The sequence below is a fragment of the Mesoplodon mirus genome (assembly GCF_964341445.2).
Source record: "Mesoplodon mirus genome assembly, chromosome: 19".
Taxonomy (NCBI): Eukaryota; Metazoa; Chordata; class Mammalia; order Artiodactyla; family Ziphiidae; genus Mesoplodon; species Mesoplodon mirus.
In genome coordinates, this window is record NC_138995.1 from 15,083,830 (window position 1) to 15,104,040 (window position 20,211).

Consider the following 20,211-nt stretch of genomic DNA (forward strand, 5'->3'; position numbering starts at 1 on the left):
ACTGTGCCTGGAAATACCAATTTTTTTTTTTAAATTTGGGCATTAAAGAGGGGGAAACAGACATAAATCATAAGTGTATAGCTCAGTGACGTTTCACAAAGCAGGCATGCTCATGTAGCCATTCACTGAAAACTTAAAACACTACCAGCACTCCAGAAGCCCAGAGGGGAATATGTTTAAAAATTGGGACAGGTTCATTGAGGTGTAATGTACATACAAAAAATACACCGAAGTGTATATTGTGATGAGTTTTGATGCGTATCTCCACACACATACATTATGTAACCACCACCGCAGTAGAGATACAAAACATTTCTATCACCCCAGAAGGTTACTTGTGTTCCTTTCTAGTCAGTTCCATCCCAGAGGCAAGCACTGTTCTTATTTCCTAAAACTGTGGTTTACGTTGCCTGTTCTAGAACTTAGATACAAATGGAAACATACAGTAGGTAGAGAGGGCGATGATTTTAACTTGTAAGATACAAAACGGAAGACTAGAAATACAGATCACATTCTATTACATCAAACGGTATGGATGTTAACATTCCATGTAAAATTTTTTTCCCATAAGCCTTAAAGAGTAGCTCATCCCAATAGAATTCTAGTCCCATTTCTTGGACTTTCTTACGGGAGTAGACCATACAGTCCATTTAAATGAATGCTGTGTACCTAAGCCCCATGCACCACACTTTGACTTTCCTTTAAACTTTCTTCTCACTGTAGGGAAGTAAAACATATATTCAACCATAATTAGAAAACGTAGCTGTTAATTGTCCTGAAAATTTTATTGACCTTTAGAATTATTTTTTAGAAAACAATGTTTTCTCCAGTATTTTGATTATTTTATTGTTTCTGCCAGGGGGGATTGTGGGGTTTGAGGATCTGAGCCACTGGCATTTTTAACACTGTGCTCCTTACTCTCATTTAAGTAGGTCCTGGACCCAAGCCAGAAGCTTCTGCAAAGCCCCCTTCCAGACCCATGGATACCTATGACAACTTTGTACTGCCAGAATTGCCATCTGTGCCAGACACACTACCAACTGCATCTGCTGGTGCCAACACCTCAGCCTCTGAAGACATTGACTTTGATGATCTTTCCCGGAGATTTGAAGAGCTGAAAAAGAAAACATAGGCTTCCTAAACCAGGCAAGGTCCAAGTTCTGGGAATTGAGACTGAGCAGTTTCTCCTTGTAACAAAGAATCTCCATGAAATTCTGCTTCATCTGTTAACCATCACTGAGTACACTCTTCCTCTGGGCTCTCTTCCTGCTCTCTTCCACACTCTGCTGCTTTCCGGTTCTCCATTGCTCCTGAGAGACTAACAGCTGGAGATGGTGAGGTTGGAGCAGCTGTGGCTCCTGGCAGCCTTGCTTGTCCGTTTCCTGTCAGTGTGACCCCATTTCTCTCCTTCCTGTCCCACCATCCCTCCACAGGGGAGTGAGACGGGGAGAGCTGTCAAAGATGGCCGGATGGTGGAGGAGAGTACTTCATGAAGTGTCTCAGCTCTGTGCTGAGGTTCCAGACTTAGAAACAAACCCCTCCATACAGAGGGACTGGTGGTGAGTGAGATTCAAGGCCAAGTTGTCTATTTTCTTGCTCTAATATGAATAGGAGAGAGAAAATGGCTCAGGAAGCCATTGTAACAATTCTTAGAAGCTGGGTCTTCTCATTGACATATACACTACTCCTTGCTGCAGGGCACTGTTCCACCTGGATCCAGTTGCAAACTTTGGAAAGTTGAAGGCCTCTCTTAGTTCTACTGGATTCTCAGGGAGCCCTCTGTGGCCTTTTGCTTTATTTTGAGTGCTGTGTTTCCCTTTTAATAGAGGGCAGCACTGTATATAAATTCCTGTTTTTCCCCATGGCATGTTCTGTTGGATTGCATTGCTGGCCACATACTGGGCAGAAGTCACCATTCAAGGCTAAGGTGGGCTTCCAGTAGCCTTAATAGAAATATTCAAGTCTCTTGAGTAGTGAGCTGGAAAGTCTACAGGTGAAGAGGGGTTCCTGTTTTCATTTGAAAACGTTATGATCAAGAGAACCTTTAAAAGCTGATCTCAGATAAATTTTTGGTGCCCATGTGGCTGTAGGTGTTTTGCTCCTTCCCTTGACAGATGAGACTCTTACTGTTTTGCCCCCTAGCTAAGGCCAGCCTTCCCCACAAGGATGGCTTTGGGATCGGAAAATAAGACTTCGGCTTCTGTGTGGTGTATCTGTACACACTTGTTTCAAGCAACTTTTCTTTAATGTTTTTGATTGATTTGTATGTCATGGCTCAGTAGCTGCTAATAAAGTTAAAAATTTTGTGCCCCGCTTTCTCCATTGTTTTGGTCAAATGACGAGGGGCAAGATTTTAGTGGAGAGTATTTAAGCAAGTGACCCATACTGGGCACAAGCCAGACCTTATTGGCTCCCTGGGTAATGTGGATGGATGCCTGGGGAGTTAGGGGCCCATTTCGATCTCAGTATTTAAGCCCAGATTGTTACCTGTGAGTTGGCTTGGTTACTTCTCTGTGACAGGGCTACCCCTTAGCCAGATCTCATGCTTGTATCTTTAATTAAAGTTGCAGTGAGCTTACTTCTGACTCATATTTCCCAGTCATCCTGGAACATGAATGATGTTACTTGGTGTTTGTTTGGCAGCAGAGCTGGTTTATCCTGCACCACTCTTGCAGTGTTAACCCTCTGATAGTGTCAAGTTCCATAAACATAAGAATCTGCAGCCAAGGGGATTGCTTCTTCACTGACTAACAAAATTAACTAAGTATATTATAAACATCTATAATTTTCTAAAGTACACCGTGCAATGATCAGTATTAATATACTAAGAATAAGCCAAGCGAGGAGGTAACAGGATTAATCTTTTGAAACTTCATTTGTCAGTGGCCATTGCTGTTATAGCTGTTTGCTTACTTACATGTGTTCTGGTGCCACTGTTTTCCTAACAAACTTGAGAGCTTCAGTAGCAGCATATCCATCAGTGCAGCTTCTTTCTGAGTCTGTTGGAAGACAAAAAGAAAAGCGAGGAAATTGGAATTGCTGCTAATGGTGGAGGAAAAAAGTACCAAAGATATATTTTTTAAAAAGTAGATATAAAGTGTAAAGATACTGTTTCCTTTAATGGTTTACTGTCAGGCCTTGGAGTGTTTCTGCTACTTAACAGTGGCGGGCCAGCTATTTATAGGCCAGTGGATGTAGAACATAATGTACTTTTGGTAAATTGGGTTTCCTAGGAAAATGGTTGGCAGAGCTGTGGAGACTAATAAAGGGAGTATGCTGATACTGTGCGTTATGTCAGTCTGTAATCTTAAGAGCAGCTAAAATTGAGCTTTTCCAGTGATAAAATCATGATACGGTTTATATTTCAATTACTGAGTCAGAGTTACTTAGCTTAAAGGACTTTTTTTCTTTACCAAAGGCCATTAAAATGGCAGAAACAAAAAGGTTAATGATCACAAGTACCATCAAAACGGCACTGGTTAGGAGGATAAGAAAGGAGCCCAGAACTGGGTTTAAAGCAATAACCTGGAAAGACAATAGGACACTTCGAGTTTAAACACTGAGCGTTTAATATCTACTTTAAAAATGTAAGATATATGCTAACATTTGGGATATATTCACATGAGGAAACACTTATGTCTGGTGGAAACTAGAAAAGCAAAAATATTAAAAAGGAAAATACTTTTGAGTGGACAGAAAAGCAAGAGTGACTGACTCTAAGAGTGTAAATAATTGTGCCTTCAGGGCTTTCACAAGAAGAAAACAGGTGAGTTGTAATGGAATTATAAGTGACTCAAAGCCCTTGTGAGTTGTTGGCAATTCCGGAAAATATTTCTAAACATGGAAGCTTCAAGGAATAGCAGAAGTGTGTTGAAAGAATACATAGATACCAGCAGTGATAATGAAAACTGTCTCTGCCGTTCCAAGCACTTTCTACTCTGAACATAGGAGCATTCCAATGCAGTTTAGAAGGTTAGCCATAGAAAACTGGCTTTCAATGCTTTTTTTAGATTTTTTTTTTAATCATTGTCTTTAAAAGTATACTTACTGAGTTTTGCCATTCTTGCCTTTTCAGCACAGAGATCTTTCTCAAATGTAGGGCTTACTAGAATGGTTTCCAGTAAAATTTGGTTTCTAAATTCTTTAATTTAGGTGTTCCTTTTAAAAATGATTATTTTCCGTTGGTATTGGCTCATTCATTATTGCCACTGGGCACTGTTTTAAAAAAAACACCCAACAACTTAGAGGATGAATACTTGCAATAAATACTATTGTGATGGAAATCTCTGTGACAGAGATATTATAATGGCTGCCAGCTTATATCTACTTATTTTAAAAGAGCTTAATCATAACTCCAGGTCAACCAAACAGTTTGGGCAAACGCTGAGTTTGTGATGCAAGACTATTCCCAGTAAGTATACTCCATTTTCCCTTTTAAGTCAAAAAGTAGGTGTCGGTAAAAGTTTATTATGATTGTTACTTCTTTAAGAGCTTTAGTATATAAAGTGTTCCAGGGGTGAGGACTTCATTCCCTAGTGATTGGGGCTGGAACCACAACAAAAGAGTCCACCCAAAATAGCAGTTATGTTAATCTTTCTTAGATTTTAGGAAGGTGGTGGTAACTTTCCACGTTAGAAACTATGTTAATTTACCCATTTTAATTAGTAACCTTTGATTTCTAGAGTATCAGAATGATGAGCTTTGATGAAAATCTTGCCAGTTTCACTAATTTGAATTGCAGTTTTTTTCTTATCAAATCTATATATGCTAGTGTTTGGGACCCAAAACCTCACCTGGGTTTCCTACTTTATTTTTTATGTTGGGTAGAAAGGGATTTGTGTAGGTAGTTCCTGGGAGAAAATAACAGCCTCTCTGAAATTAGTATTTATAAACAGAAGTAACTGCAGTTCTTTCTGGAATTGTACCTCCCTAATTTTTCTTTAAAGTCACTTCCAATTGTACCCTTCAAAGGGCCGTTGAGAAAGCAGCAGCAATCATGTTTATCTGGCCAGGTATGAAAACACAAGTTCAGGCCTAGTGTCTTTGGCAGTAAGATTAAGGATAGAAGAAGTGAGAAAGGTGGGACTATGTCCTTAGGAAAGGAAGGATTTCTGAAGGTAACAGCCACTCAAAAGCTCTACAGTATCTATAGGTAATACCATAAAATAATGGCAAAGGAACTAAGTTTCTCCCTTTTCCAGTATGCAGTGGTACAGTAGGGGCTGCTTTTGTAAGCAATTCTCCCCTTGTTTGATACATTAAACCAAATAGAATTCTGCAGGGAAACCAGGAATAGGGTTTTTACCTCCTTGTGATGAGAGATTCCCATCAGGAGACCAACAACAGTCACTGCTGAACTGAGAAAAGTTCGGTAGTCAGAGATGCTCCATCCAAGCAACAGGTTAAACTGAAAAAGAGAGAACTGTCAGATGGGGGTGGAGAGCAGTAGAGGGGACTACACTTCTTTGGGTCCTGAGGTGCTTGATAATGGTGAGGCCAAGGTAGAACCAATGGAATGGAAATTAAGGAAGTTCCTTAGTGGCCATTCAAATTGCTATGCCTAAAAACTATATAGAATTCTTCTGTAATTACAGTGTTTTCATATAAATTTGACTTCCATATAGTTCATCCTGTGAACTGTTATCCCCATTTTAGAGATGAAACAAATGTCTTGAGTTTATCATACTGCTAGTTAACTATGGACCTGTACAACTAAAACGAGCTCCACTGTCTTCTCCAAAACTCATCGCCAACTTGAACTGATGGTTTTCCATTTAGTGACCTTTTCTAAGGGAAGCAATGTGATTCCAAGACTACAGCACTTAGGAAAAGACAGACACTAGATGCAGCAAAAGCAGTTCTAAGAGGGAAGTTTATAGCAATAAACGCTTACATTAATAAAAAAGATCTCAAAAAACCTAGCTTTACTGCTCAAGGAACTAGTAAAGAACTGAGCCTAAAGTTACAAGAAGAAATGAAGTAATAAAGATAAGAGCAGAAATAGAGACTAGAAAGACAATAGAAAAAAAAGTTAGCTTTTTTGAACAACAAAAGTGACAAGCCTTTAGCTAGACTAACCAAGAATAAAAAGAGGATTCTAATAAATAAAATTACATAAACGAAAGAGGAGACATTACAACTGATATCACAAAAATACAAAGGATCATAAGAGACTACTAGGAATAATTACACACCAACAAACTGGATAACCTAGAAAAAATGGATAAATTCCTAGAAACATACAACTGAATAATGAATAAACAGAAAACCTGAACATATGAAGTATAAGTAAGGAGACTGAAGCAGTAATCAAAAACCTCTCAACAAAGAAAAGCCCAGGATCAGATAGCTTCATGGGTGAACATTTAAACCATAAAATTCTCGGACTTCCCTGGTGGTCCAGTGGTTAGGACTCTGTATTTCCACTGCAGGGGGGTGTGGGTTCGATCCCTGGTCAAGAAACTAAGATGCCATGTAAGTCAATAAATGTGATACACCATATTAAAAGAATGAAGGATTAAAAACATATGATCTCCATTGTACATATATACAATGGAATATTAGCCATAAAAAGAAACGAAATTGAGTTATTTGTAGTGAGGTGGATGGACCTAGAGTCTGTCATACAGAGTGAAGTAAGTCAGAAAGAGAAAAACAAATACCATATGCTAACACATATATATGGAATCTAAAAAAAAAAAAGGTCATGAAGAACCTAGGGGTAAGACGGGAATAAAGAGACCTACTAGAGAATGGACTTGAGGATATGGGGAGGGGGAAGGGTAAGCTGTGACAAAGTGAGAGAGTGGCATGGACATATATACACTACCAAACGTAAAATAGATATCTAGTGGGAAGCAGCCGCATAGCACAGGAAGATCAGCTCGGTGCTTTGTGACCACCTAGAGGGGTGGGATAGGGAGGGTGGAAGGGAGGGAGAGGCAAGAGGGAAGAGATATGGGAACATATGTATATATATAACTGATTCACTTTTTTATAAAGCAGAAACTAGCATTTCTGAATGCACCATAGAAACACGCACCATTGTAAAGCAATTGTACTCCAATAAAGATGTTAAAAAAACAAAACAAAACAAAAAACATCTCAACAGATGCAGAAAGAGCATTCAACAAAATTTAACAACCTTTAACGATAAAAACTCACAACAAATTAGGCAAGAAGGAATGTACTTCAACATAATAAAGGCCATATATGTCAAGCTCACAGCTTAACATCATACTCAATTGTGAAAAGCTAAAAGCTCTTCCTCTAAGATAAGGAACAAGACAAGGATGCCAACTCTCACCACATCTATTCAACACAGTACTGGAAGTCCTAGCCAGAGAAGTTAGGTAAGAAAAATAAAAGGCATCCAAATAAGAAAGGAGGAAGTAAAACTGTCTTTGCAGATGACATGGTCTTATATATAGAAACCCTAAAGACTCCACCAAAAACCTGTTAAAAAAATGAATTCAGTAACGCTACAGAATAAAAAATCAAAATACAAAAATCAGTTGCTTTTTGTTACACTAACAACTAGCTGAAAAAGAAATTAAGAAAACAATCTCATTTACAATAACATCAAAAAGAATAATATACTTAGGAATAAATTTAACCGAGGTGAAAAATCTGTCCAATGAAAACTATAAGAGATTGATGAAAGATACGAAAAAGACAAAAGTAAACGGGAAGATTTCCCACATTCATGGATTGGAAGAGTTAATACTGTTAAAATGTCCATACTACACAAAGTGATCTACAGATTCAATGCAATCTGTATCAAAATTCCAGTGGCATTTTCCCCAGAAATAGAGAAAATCCTAAAATTTGTATGGAACCACAAAAATACCATGAATAGCCAAAATAATCTTGAGAAAGATGAACAAAGCTGGAAGCATCACACTTCCTGATTTCAAACTATATTGCAAAACTATAGTAATCAAAATACTATGGTATTGGGATAAAAACAGATACATAGAACAATGGAACTGAACAGAGAACCCAGAATTAAAACCACACCCATAGATTCGGCCAACTAATCTATGACAAGGGTGCCAAGAATACACAATGGGGCTAGTCTCTTCAACAAATAATGCTAGGAAAACTGGATTTCCACATGCAAAAGAATGCAGTTGGACACTTTTATTTTGCCATATTCAAAAAATCAACTCCAAATGGATTAACAACTTAAACCTCAGACCTGAAACTGCAAAATTCCTATGAGAAAACAGAAAAAGCTTCTTGACGCTGGTCTTGGCAGTTTTTTGGATATGACGCTAAATGCACAGGCAACAAAAGCTAAAACAAGTGGGACTACATCAAACTAAAAAGTTTCTGCACAGCAAAGGAAACAGTAAACAAAATGAAAAGGCAACCTATGAAATGGGAGAAAATATTTGCAAACTATGTATCTGATAAGGGGTTAAAATCCAAAATCCATAAAGAACTCATACAACTCAATACCAAAAAAAAAAAAAAAAGTCATCCTGATTAAAAAATGGGCAAAGGACCTGAATACACATTTTTCTAAAGAAATACAATGACCAACAGGTATATGTAAAAATCACTAATCATCAAGGAAATAACAAACCGAAACTGCAATGTGATATCACCTCACGACTGTTAGGATGGCTATTATCAAGAAGACAAGAAATAACAAATGTTGGTGAGGGTTTGGAGAAAGGAGCCCTGTTGGTGGGAATGTAAATTGGTACAGCCATTATGGAAAACAGCATGGAGGTTCCTCAGAAAATTAAAACCAGAGCTACTAGATGATCCGGTAATCCTACTACTGGCTGTATATTGAAAGGAAATGAAATTAGCATCTTGAAGAGGTATCTGCACGCCCATGTTCATAGCAGGATTATTCACAAAAGTGAAGTTATCAAATAAGCCAAACAAAGAAACATGTATGATCTCTTATAAGTGCAATTTTAAAAAGTCAAACTTACAGAACCAGAGGGTAGAATGGTGGTAACCAGGGGCTGGGGTGGGGAGGGGGATGGGTGGATGTCAGTCAGAGTATACAAACTTTTAGTTTTAAAATCAGTAAGTCCTGGAGATCTAATGTATAGCATGATTATAGTTTATAGATTATAGTTAATAGTAATATATTGTATACTTGAAATTTGCTTAGAGAATAAGCGTTCTTATCAAAACATGTAACCATGTGAGGTGATGGATATGTTAATGAGTTTGATTGTGGTAAACATTTCACAATATATTCATATATCAAAACATCACATTATACCGTAAATATATACAATTTTAATTTCTCCATTGTACCTCAATAAAGCTGGGGAGAAAAGAGAATCGACCTAAAAACTATTAACAAAAAAATTCAGCAAGCTGGCTGGGTACTAAATATAATAAAATCAATAGCCTTCATATATTCAAACAATATTTACTTAGAAACCTATAGTGAAATAAAATCTCATTCACAATAGACCACAAAAGATAAACCTAACAAGAGATGTGTAAGAATTATATGAAGAGAATTTAATATTACTGAGGGATACAAATGCAGATGAGAATAGAAAAAGCATACCACACTCCCAGATAGAACATCATAAGCTACCAATTCCCTAAATTTTTATAAATCCTTACTTTGTTTCTGTATAAATATCTAAATCTCTACAACTGAACAAGCTCTTAATACATAAAAAGCTCCCATTTATCAAAACAAGCAAACAAAACCAAGCAGCCCAATGAAAAATGGGCAAAACTTATAGAATGACATTCATTCATTCTTTCTCTCAATCAGTATGTATTGAGTGCTCACATACACCAGGTCCTGTTCTAGGTGCTGGGAACACAGCAGTGGACAAGAGTCCCTGTCCACAGAGCATTCATATTTGAGGAGGGAGGGAGACAGGCAATAACCAAACAATATTCAGGTAATAATAGTGCTATGAAGAAAAACTGAGCCACGGAGCAACTAAGCCCGTGAGCCACAACTACTGAAGCCTGCACGCCTAGAGCCCGTGCTCCGGCAACAAGAGAAGCCACCGCAGTGAGAAGCCCGCGCACCACAACGAAGAAGAGTTGCCCCCACGCACAGCAACGAAGACCCAACGCAGCCAAAAATGAATGAATAAATAAAAAATTAATTTAAAAAAACTGAGTAGGAAGAGGGGATAGAGAGTGTTCTGTGAGGAGGGAGCAGTGCTATTTATTTACAGGATGATTAGAGGTTTCTCAGAGGAGGTGGCTTATGAGAGAGACCCTAATAAAGTTTGGAGCTCCCAATGCAAACGTCAGGGCAACAGCAAGTTCCAAGGCCAAGGCAAGAGCATGCGCATCGTGTTTAAGGAGAGCACAGAAGCTTGTGTGGCTGAATTAGAGTGAATGAGGGTCAGAATGAGGGTAGGAGAAGTAACAGATGTAGCTACAGCTCCGGACAGGGAAGGCCCTGGAGTAAGCTTTAGAAAGGGTTTGGGCTTTTATTTTAAGTATGATGGAATCCATTGGGAGGTTTTGAACAGGGACAAAACACATTTATGTTGTAAAAAAATAATATGGGGAAGAAGGAATGAAGAAGGGCAAGAGCAGAGGCAAGTTTTGTCCATATGAGAGGTGAAAAATGGTTCCTTAGTTTAAACTTGCATTTTCTCATGAGTGCAGTTGCAAACCTTTTGTATATTTCAGAGTTACCTGTATTGTATGAAAACACCAATGTTCACTGAACTGTTGGCAATGTGGGCAGATCTAATAATACATTGCTCATGGGAACATTAATTGGTACAATTGAGAACAATTTGGCAGTATCTTTCTAAATGAAAAATGGATATACATTTTTAGCAAGTCTTTTCAAGGTGCTTATCTTACAGATATATTTGCAGATGAGTGAAATTACATATGTAAAAGGGTATAAATGGTAGTATTATTGTTAACAGTATAAGAGTGGAAACAATCTAAATGTCTATTAATAGGGAACTGGTTATATAACTTATGGTACATCCACGCAATGGCATACTATATAGTAAATGAATAAAACATAAAAAGGGACAGCTTTATATATGCTGATGGAACAATCTCCAGGCAAATTAAGGGGAAAAGGCAAAACAGCATGACAATGTTTATAGTATGCTGCTATTTATCATCAAATGTATTTGCAAATGTGTAGATTACCTCTGAAAGAATTTACAAGTATACCTTGGAGATACTATGGGTTCGGTTCTAGACCACTGCCATAAAGCAAGTCACGTGAATTTTTCGGTTTCCCAGTGCATATAAAAGTTATGTTTAGGGGGCCTCCCTGGTGGCGCAGTGGTTGAAAGTCCGCCTGCCGATGCAGGGGATACGGGTTCGTGCCCCGGTCCGGGAGGATCCCATATGCCGCGGAGCGGCTGGGCCCGTGAGCCATGGCCGCTGAGCCTGCGCATCCGGAGCCTGTGCTCCGCAACGGGAGAGGCCACAACAGTGAGAGGCCCGCATACCGCAAAAAAAAAAAAAAAAAAAAAAAAAAAAAAAAAGTTATGTTTAGGGAATTCCCTGGCTATCCAGTCGTTAGGACTCGGCGCTTTCACTGCTGGGACCCGGGTTCAATCCCTGGTTGGGGAACTAAGATCCTGCAGGCCGTGCGGTGTGGCCAAAAACAAAAAAAAGTTACGTTTACATTGTATTATAGTCTATTAAGTGTACAATACCATTATGTCTAAACAAACAATGTACATACACCTAAATTAAAAATACTTTATTGCTAAAAAAAACTTTATTGCTAAAAAATGCTAATCATCATCTGAGCCTTCTTTTAGCAATAGTAACATCCAAGATCACTGATCACAAGTCACCCTAACAAATATAATAATGAAAAAGTTTGAAATACTTCGAGAGTTACCAAAATGTGACACAGAGACACGAAGTGAGCAAATGCTGTTGGAGAAGTGGCACCAGTGAATTTGCTTGACACAGGGCTGCCACATCTTCAATTTGTTAAAGAAAACATGCAGTATCTACGAAGTGCAGTAAAGTGAAATGCAGTAAAGTGAGGTATGTCTGTATAATCAATTGGGAATGTAGTTGCCTCTAGGAAAGAGAGAAGGGGGACCAGGGGAAAAGGAGAGTTGCACAATATACATCGTGGTACATATGGATTTTCTACATATTCATGTTTTAATTATGAAAAAATGTTTTAACATGAAAGAAAAAGATTATGTTACAAAATTTGGCAGGGAGAGGTTTGCAGTAGGTTATTAAAGGACCTAGGGTCCTGCAGACTTAACCTTCAAAGATGGCCTTACTTTATAGTTCTTAAATAAAAACTGTGCAATTGTAGAATTGTGATTAGTGTTTTTTCACCTCAGAAGAAAGTCAAAAGAGATAAAGCAAGTTTGAATTGCTGCAAGAGGAATTTTAATTAAATCCTACAAAAAAAAATTCTTCCCTAAATGTGTTTCAACATTGGACTAGGCTATTTAGGAAAGTTCTGTATTTATAGGATACAGATTTATTTACAGGATACAGATTATCTGCCATGAATGGCTTGGGCTTCAATATTCCTGAAAACAAGTGGACTAATGGGACTGGGCTACATCAATTCTGAAAGCAAAAATTTTTTAGCAGTTGAGGAGTTAAAAAATGTTACAATTTTTACTGCTGTTTACCCCATATCTACTTAATTTTATTTCATTATCTACATCTACAGGTTGCTGTTGCTCTTCCTTAGTATGTCTAGGTAACTCATGTAAACTCTGTGGTTTTAGTACAACCAGAGCTCCAACTGCCTCAGTTAATAACAACAGCTAACACCCATCGACTGAACAGTATGTGCCCGACACTGTTCTAAGCACTTAGATCTACTAAGGTTTTAATCTTCACATCTATCTTACAGGGTAGGTCCTAAGATTATCCCCATTGTACAGATGGGGAAACTGAGGCACAGGAGGTTGAGTAATTTACCCAAGAACACACTGCTGGTAAGTGGAGAGCAAGGATGTGAACCTGGGCAGTCTGGGCAGCCTTCTGAGTCTGCACCTTTAGACCACGACACTATACTGTAAAGCGAAGGAGTCTAAGAGGAGAACATGCCTACTGTGATGGCACTAGCCTTAGCCACTCAGGGTCTGATTCACTTTTTATTTAAGTCAGTATAGACAGTTACTGACTCTAAACAGAATATGCCCTCAACCTAGAACTGTCACCGTTTAAAACTCAACTAGAAAGAATCAACATGCAATGTACAGAAGTTGCCATCTGTTAAAACTCTTAAATGCAACAAGTACACGTTTAAGAAAAGATTATACAGATGTAGAAAACAAAATTATGCTTACCAAGGGGGAAAGTGGGGGAAGGATAAATTGGAAGATTGGGATTGTATATACACACTATTATATGTAAAATAGATAACTAATAAGAACCTGCTATATAGCACGGGGAACTCAATACTCTGTAATGACCTATATGGGAATAGATGCTAAAAAAGAGTGGATATATGTATATGTGTAACTGATTTACTTTGCTGTACAGCAGAAACTAACACAACATTGTAAATCAACTATACTCCAATAAAAATTTTTTAAAAAGGACTATACATGTTTGCTGAGATAAACATATCATTCAGATTTTTTTCAGGAACCTAGGAGATGTTCCAAATCCCAACAGAAAGCCACCAATCCTGAGATTAATGAATGTAACAATTTCCAGAATACAGCTTAATAAGATATAAAGTTATAATATGGCAAGGTGTTGGTAACTGGTGAAAGATACTGAACAAGAAGCATTCATACTGGGACTTCCCTGGTGGTTCAGTGGTTAAGAATCCGCCTTCCAATGCAAGGGACGTGGGTTCGATCCCTGGTCAGGGAACGAAGATCCCACATGCCGTGGGGCAACTAAGCCCGAGCGTGGCAACTACTGAGCCCGCGTGCCACAACTAGAGAGAGCCTGTGGACGCAATTACTGAGCCCACGTGCTCTGGAGCCCATGCGCCACACCTAGAGAGAAGCCTACGCGTTGCAATGAAGAGCCCGTGCACTGCAATGAAAAGATCCTGCGTGCTGCAACTAAGACCCGATGCAGCCAAAGGAAAAAATAAAAATAAAAAATTATCTAAAAAAAACAAGCATTCATACTAACTCCTCTTTTTTTTTTGACCGCGTTTGGGTCTTCATTGCTGTGCACAGGCTTTCTTTAGCTGTGGTGAGCGGAGGCTACTCTTCGCAGTGGTGCATGGGCTTCTCATTGCAGTGGCTTCTCGTTGTGAAGCACAGGCTCTAGGTGCACGGGCTTCAGTAGTTGTGGCACGTGGGCTCAGTAGTTGTGGCTGGCAGGCTCTAGAGCGCAGGCTCAGTAGTTGTGGCACATGGGCTTAGTTGCTCCGTGGCATGTGGGATCTTCCCGGACCAGGGCTTGAACCTGTGTCCCCTGCACTGGCAGGTGGAGTCTCCACCACTGTGCCACCACGGAAGTCCCCATACTAAGTCCTCTTGATGGTGAGGTTCTTTGAGGGTACAAACCATATAATGTCCATCATTTTATTAGCTCCTAGGACAGTTCCCAGCATACTAGGTGTTCACTACATTATTCGTGGAACTGAACTGGATAACCATCCAAGAAAAGTTACACAGACACATCACAGACTTGGGAATGACTGCACATCAGGCAATATATCAAAATATCACCTGGGGTGGAGATCTTTCTGGTTACACTGTTTTCGTGGTTCTGTGCTTATAGAACAAACTTCTCAGCTACATGTGGTTCCCTCCTTCACAAGGAGGCAACCAGTCCCAGAGATCACTCCAGTTATTTTCATGTTGTTAGTGAATAAATTCTCAATTTTGTTTATCAGCCTCTTGTGAAACTCATCAGTGGGAATCAGCCTTCATGGGCCTGATCACCCTTGGGTGAACAGACATAAACCTGAACCTGCTTAGATGGGGCCCTGGGAGTGGACCTTTGGGTGCCCACAGATGTGCAGTCATTTTGAAAAAGCCAGTGGACCTTTCTCCAGTGTTCTAATGGGTTACTGCAGGGGTGTTTGGAAAACCAACTGCACCCCACATTTGCAGGGCTGGGCCCCAGGACTGTGTTCTTACCTCTGTAATCCCTGTACAGGTTAGGAAGGAGGGTGCTACTGGCCCAGGGGTGGAAATGCTTGAGAAGTTTGATCTCTGAGAAGCGGTAAGGAAAGCTCTTGTGGATAGCTTGACAGAGGTAAAATCTATTGGAGTTGTGTGCTGAGTAGACTGCAGTCATCAACAGGATAAGGAAAAGTATTTGTACTAGTATTAGAAGAGAAAATCATAGGTGAGTAGTTAGCTTAGAAATCCTGTTTTCATTTTTTCCTAAGCTTACAGACTTTTACAGGTCAAAAACAGTCAAAAGTTGGCAATTTGATATGATTCTACCTAATTGTAAACAGATAAGCAAAAGCATTTGGTTCTTACTGATATCTACATACATCTATAGATATCTACATATTCCTTCCCAGAATTATTCTGCCACTGATCAGAAATTTTACTTAAAAATAAGATACATAAAATCTCACACAAGTGTTGTATTTTAGTTCTTAGGTTTAAATGTCCCCCCAGACCACTCCTTTCATCTCCTCCCCTTCCCCTCCCCATTTATCTATAGATTGTCTGTGTTCACAAGAAGGGAAGGCATGATAAAAACAGAATTTGTCTCCTTTGGTCCAGAGAATCCAATAACCCAAACACTAGATGTGTTGGACCAGTTACCTTGCACTTATAGGACAGCAGTTGTGTTTTTTTTTTCTGGCCATGCTGCGTGACATGTGGGATCTTAGTTCCCCCATCAGGGATCGAACCCGTGCCCCCTGCCATGGAAGCGGGGAGTCCTAACCACTGGACCACCAGGGAATTCTCAGGACATCTATTTTTCAAAGCATATTCATTTTCCCTCCACCATGCGATGCAGATCAAGTTTCATTATTACATTCTGCAGGCAGAGGAAGTGACGTACTGAAACACACAATTAGATCTCAAGATTCCAATTTTAGGAGTCCTTCCATTCACCTTACAGCCTTGCTTAAGGGAATCCAGGACTTTTCAAGGTGAATATTTTAAAATAGTTTTCCACCCTTCTTCTATATTTTCCATTTTATTCTCATTCCCCCTTTCCTTGCTGGGAAATGTGCTGCTGTATCAACAGGTTACCATTTTCTCTCCATACCCAAAATATCTCCTGTCAACTTGAAGAATTTCTTCTCTTTCAAGGTTCTTTCTGGGTGCTTAACTGGACCATTCATAGCTGGGGCTACGTAGATGGGGTTGTTTTCATCTCTTGAACCGGGTAATGATGAAGGACATCTTGCTGTCAAAAATTCAAATATAGGCCAAAAAAGGGTATATTTCATTAAGTAGTTATTCATCAACATTTGTTGAGCATCTTCTATGAGTATTTCCTGTTAAATGTTGAAATAGAGAATAAAGCTATCTAAGCAGCCCTTCCCAAACTATCATGAAAGACTTAAAAAATTTTTTTCCAATCCATCAGGGACTGATACTTCTGTAAAAATACAGTAAAAACGAATTACTAGGAAAATGACATAGAACAGAGCCTTACAAAATACAAGCCCCATTTTGAAAATTAGATTCAATAGGCCTAAAATTAGTCTGCCCAACTGCTCTAAAAGTTTCTAAATGCTTATTCTCAATTTCTGTACTTATCTTGGACTAGAAACACAGTTTTAGTCAGTGGACCACCCAATGGGAGCACTGTTCCGGAGTGGTGGTTCTCAAAGTTTAATGTGCAAGGGGATCACCTGGAATTTTGTTAAAATGCAGTTTCTGGGGTGAGGCCTAAGATTCTGCATATCTGACAGTTCCAGGAGATGCCAGTGCTGCTGGTCTCCAGACCACACTGTAAGCAGAAGAATCTAGAGACACGTAAATCAAGACAGAGAGAGAAAGGGAGTTAGAATATGACCTAAAACTTGTCAGCCTGTAGGAACCAAATGCTGAGGGATCACTGAAAAGAAAAACAAACCTCCCTGAGGAACTCAGAGAAGGTGGCCCAGAGGCAGTGACATGCAACATCTGTTTTGAATGATGAGTCAGAAAGAATTCTCTAGATGGACAAGGATAAGGACAAGAAAAAAGTCATTTTAGCAGAGGGAACAGCAATTCAAGAGACGGAGAGATGAAATGAGGGCTAGGAAGGCAGTTTGAAGTCAGATTACTAATTTTTTAATCTCATAAGGAATAAGATGCCAACCCCTTAGCAGCGTGCCCACCACTCAGTTTAAGAAATAAGTGAGTGCCAAGATAAATCCACTGTGTACCTCTGTGATGGTATCCCTTCTTTCCTTCAGAGAGCTAATCCTTGCCTAAATTTTGGAGTGTATCATCCTATGCATTTCTTCATTAAAAAATATGTCTCTAAGCAAGACATGCATTGTTTTGCATGATTAAAATGTTGTGTTAAAAAAACAAATGGTCATGAAGAACCTAGGGGCAGGATGGGAATAAAGACGCAGACATAGAGAATGGACTTGAGGACATGGGGAGGGGGAAGGGTAAGCTGGGACGAAGTGAGAGAGTGGCATGGACATATATACACTACCAAATGTAAAATAGATAGCTAGTGGGAAGCAGCCGCATAGCACAGGGAGATCAGCTCCGTGCTTTGTGACCACCTAGAGGGGTGGGATAGGGAGGGTGGGAGGGAGGCAGACACAAGAGGGAGGGGATATGGGGACATATGTATAACTGATTCACTTTGTTATAAAGCAGAAACTAACACACAATTGTAAAGCAATTATACTCCAATAAAGATGTTTTAAAAACGTGTTAATTTTTCTGCAGTTTGCTTTTCAGCCATCTTTGTGAGTTTCATCCATGTAATATGAGTGGCTCTAGTCAGTTATTTAGAGGGTAGACTCCCTCAGGTTTGGTGACTGAATGGGGGGTGGGATTTAGGATTATTCTTATGTTTTTAGAGAATGGTGATGCTATTAATTGAAATGAGAAAACAGAGTAAAGAAGTGAATTTGTGGGGCAGGCAAATAATTCTGCTTGGGGCATGTTTAATCTGATATACCTGCAGGCATTCAGATACAGAGGGTGAGCAGTTGCAAACAGCACTTGGGGCTCAAAGCTAGAAACACTAGGAAGGAATCTAGAATATAGGGAAGAGTAGAAGCATTGAGAGATCTAGGGAGGGATGGATCATAAAGAGTGTTGGTGATGCACTGGTTAGTCTTGGGCTGGGAAGAAGGTGCAACAGCTGGTCAGAGACAAGATCCTGAATGGATAGATTCCTCTGAGCCAGTGAGGTGGCTAGGAGCCCACTGTTCTGATACAATTTGCTATTTGCAAAAGTAGATATTAGTTAGAACTACTTGAATTACCCAAGACTGCCAAGATCCTCTTGGTTTGATGTTCCTTCTCTTTGTGAGGCCACAGCATCCTGTTCAGCCGCAGTGAGTAAAACAATGTGAGGAAGATCACCTAGACAGGAAAGTCAGAGGAGAAACTTAATGAGCAGATATTACAGGAACCAAGAAGGTGGCGCCATTAGGTAAAGGTGAAGGTGGGTATGATTAATACATTTCAGTGACTTGGCCCTTTATTTTTATGGAAAACTGAGAATTAAGTAAATTCATAATTATTTTTACATAACCATGAGGATGTGGTTGATATAATGTTAATCTTTGTATTTTTGCTTGTAGTCCTTAATCTGCTTGGCTAGGAAAGTTTAAACTATTAAATGATTTGTGATGATCTGTATAAGGTGTTCACTAACACCTGTTTTTGGGACAACTTTGATATGCTAGACTGAAGAAGCTACATTTTTGAAAGTGCCAGTTTTGCTGAAGCAGGCATGGAATCTTAGAATTGAGTAAGACCTTAAGCCTCTGTTAGGGGAAACAAGTATCCCCCGCTCCTGAAATTTCCTTGGAGGGGAGGAAAGTGCTCCAGTCCTCGGAGAACAAAGGATAAGAGTAGTATTTCCAGCCCGTTGCCACACACCCCTATTGTGATGTGGCAATTCCAGGTGCGTCTGCTCTGCAGACCTAAAGTCGCCCTCTAGTGGATTGTCCCGAGGATTACATTTGAGGGGAAATTGCTAAAAAGTTCACTTGGCCATGAGTCCAACCAAACCGCACTTTAGCAATACCGATAGCTAAGCTAACACATTGGTTTCCATCTCTTCTGTTCCTCTTTTTATACTTTCCAACTTTTTAAAACTTATATACATTTATTATAAAAATTTTCAAAAAAATTAGAGATTTTTAAGAAACTTAAAAAGTTTGGAATACATCCATTAATCATTTTTGTCTTAATATATCTGGACCAGTTTTCCACATCCTTACATTTTCTATAACATTTTAAATGGCTGCTCGGTATCCCATTACACAGATATGGCTGTCTTATATTAAGCAATATCCTATTTTTGAACATTTAAATTGTTGCCATTTTATTATTATAAACCACTCTGAATTTTCTCAGAATAGATCCTTAGAAATGAAACTTACTCGGCAAAGGGATGCAGAATTTGAAGGCTTTTACTGTACACTGCCAGATTTTCCTCAACCAGCATTAAGTGCCCATTTTCCCTGGCATCACTGTGTATTATCATTTGTTTTCCTTTGCCATTTTTAAAAGCAAAATTGAATCTTACTGTTCTAAGTTATTCGACCAGCGAAGAGGAACTTTTTACAGTTTTTAGCCATTGTAATAACAAAGGTTTTTTTAAGCTTTAAAAAATGTATTTACACACATTTAAAAAACACACTCTTTTTGGTGTAGAATTCTATGTATTGACAAATACACAGAGTATCCACCACTATAATCAAGATACCTTACAGTTTCATCACCCCAAAAATTCCCTGATGCTGCCCCTTTGTGATCAGCCCTTTTTACTACCTCCATCTCTGGGAACCACTGATAGATTCTTCATCCATGTAGTTTTTGCTTTTTGCAGAATGTCATATAAATGGAATCATAAAGTATGCTTTTGGAACTGGCTTCTTTCACTTACAATAATACATCTGAGATTCATCCATGTCACTACATATACCAGTAGTTTTTTTTTCATTGCTGAGTAGTCTACTGTATGGATGTACCACAGCTTATCCATTCACCAGCTGATGGGCATTTGGGTTGGTTCCATCCTTGACAATTATTATTATTATAATTATTATTATTGGCCACACCATGTGGCATGTGGGATCTTAGTTCCCTGACCAGGCATCAAACCCGTGCCCCCTGCAGTGAAAGCGCAGAGTCTTAACCACTGGACTGC

The 20,211-nt window shown here is 39.1% G+C and overlaps 2 protein-coding genes across 9 annotated transcripts in view; one reads left to right on the forward strand and one right to left on the reverse strand.

Moving 5' to 3' along the window:
* Window positions 1–2,308, forward strand: part of IST1 (IST1 factor associated with ESCRT-III) — a 35,829-nt gene extending 33,521 nt beyond the window's left edge. For 7 of the 8 annotated variants that reach the window (XM_082605795.1, XM_082605802.1, XM_082605799.1 and 4 more), the window contains one exon: window positions 933–2,308. In XM_082605795.1, coding sequence (XP_082461921.1) covers window positions 933–1,132 — 200 coding nt within the window. In that variant the 3' untranslated portion in view covers window positions 1,133–2,308. Of the gene's footprint in view, window positions 1–929 lie in introns of all 8 variants that reach the window. The other variant, XM_082605796.1, reaches the window with a different exon arrangement.
* Window positions 2,309–2,867: 559 nt separating this feature from the next.
* Window positions 2,868–20,211, reverse strand: part of PKD1L3 (polycystin 1 like 3, transient receptor potential channel interacting) — a 67,145-nt gene continuing 49,801 nt past the window's right edge. Inside the window, 7 exon segments of the mRNA XM_082606635.1 lie at window positions 2,868–3,525; window positions 5,306–5,422; window positions 8,952–9,063; window positions 14,967–15,009; window positions 15,012–15,221; window positions 16,135–16,275; window positions 18,314–18,413. Of these exon segments, the coding sequence (XP_082462761.1) occupies window positions 3,358–3,525; window positions 5,306–5,422; window positions 8,952–9,063; window positions 14,967–15,009; window positions 15,012–15,221; window positions 16,135–16,275; window positions 18,314–18,413 (891 nt within the window). The 3' untranslated portion in view covers window positions 2,868–3,357.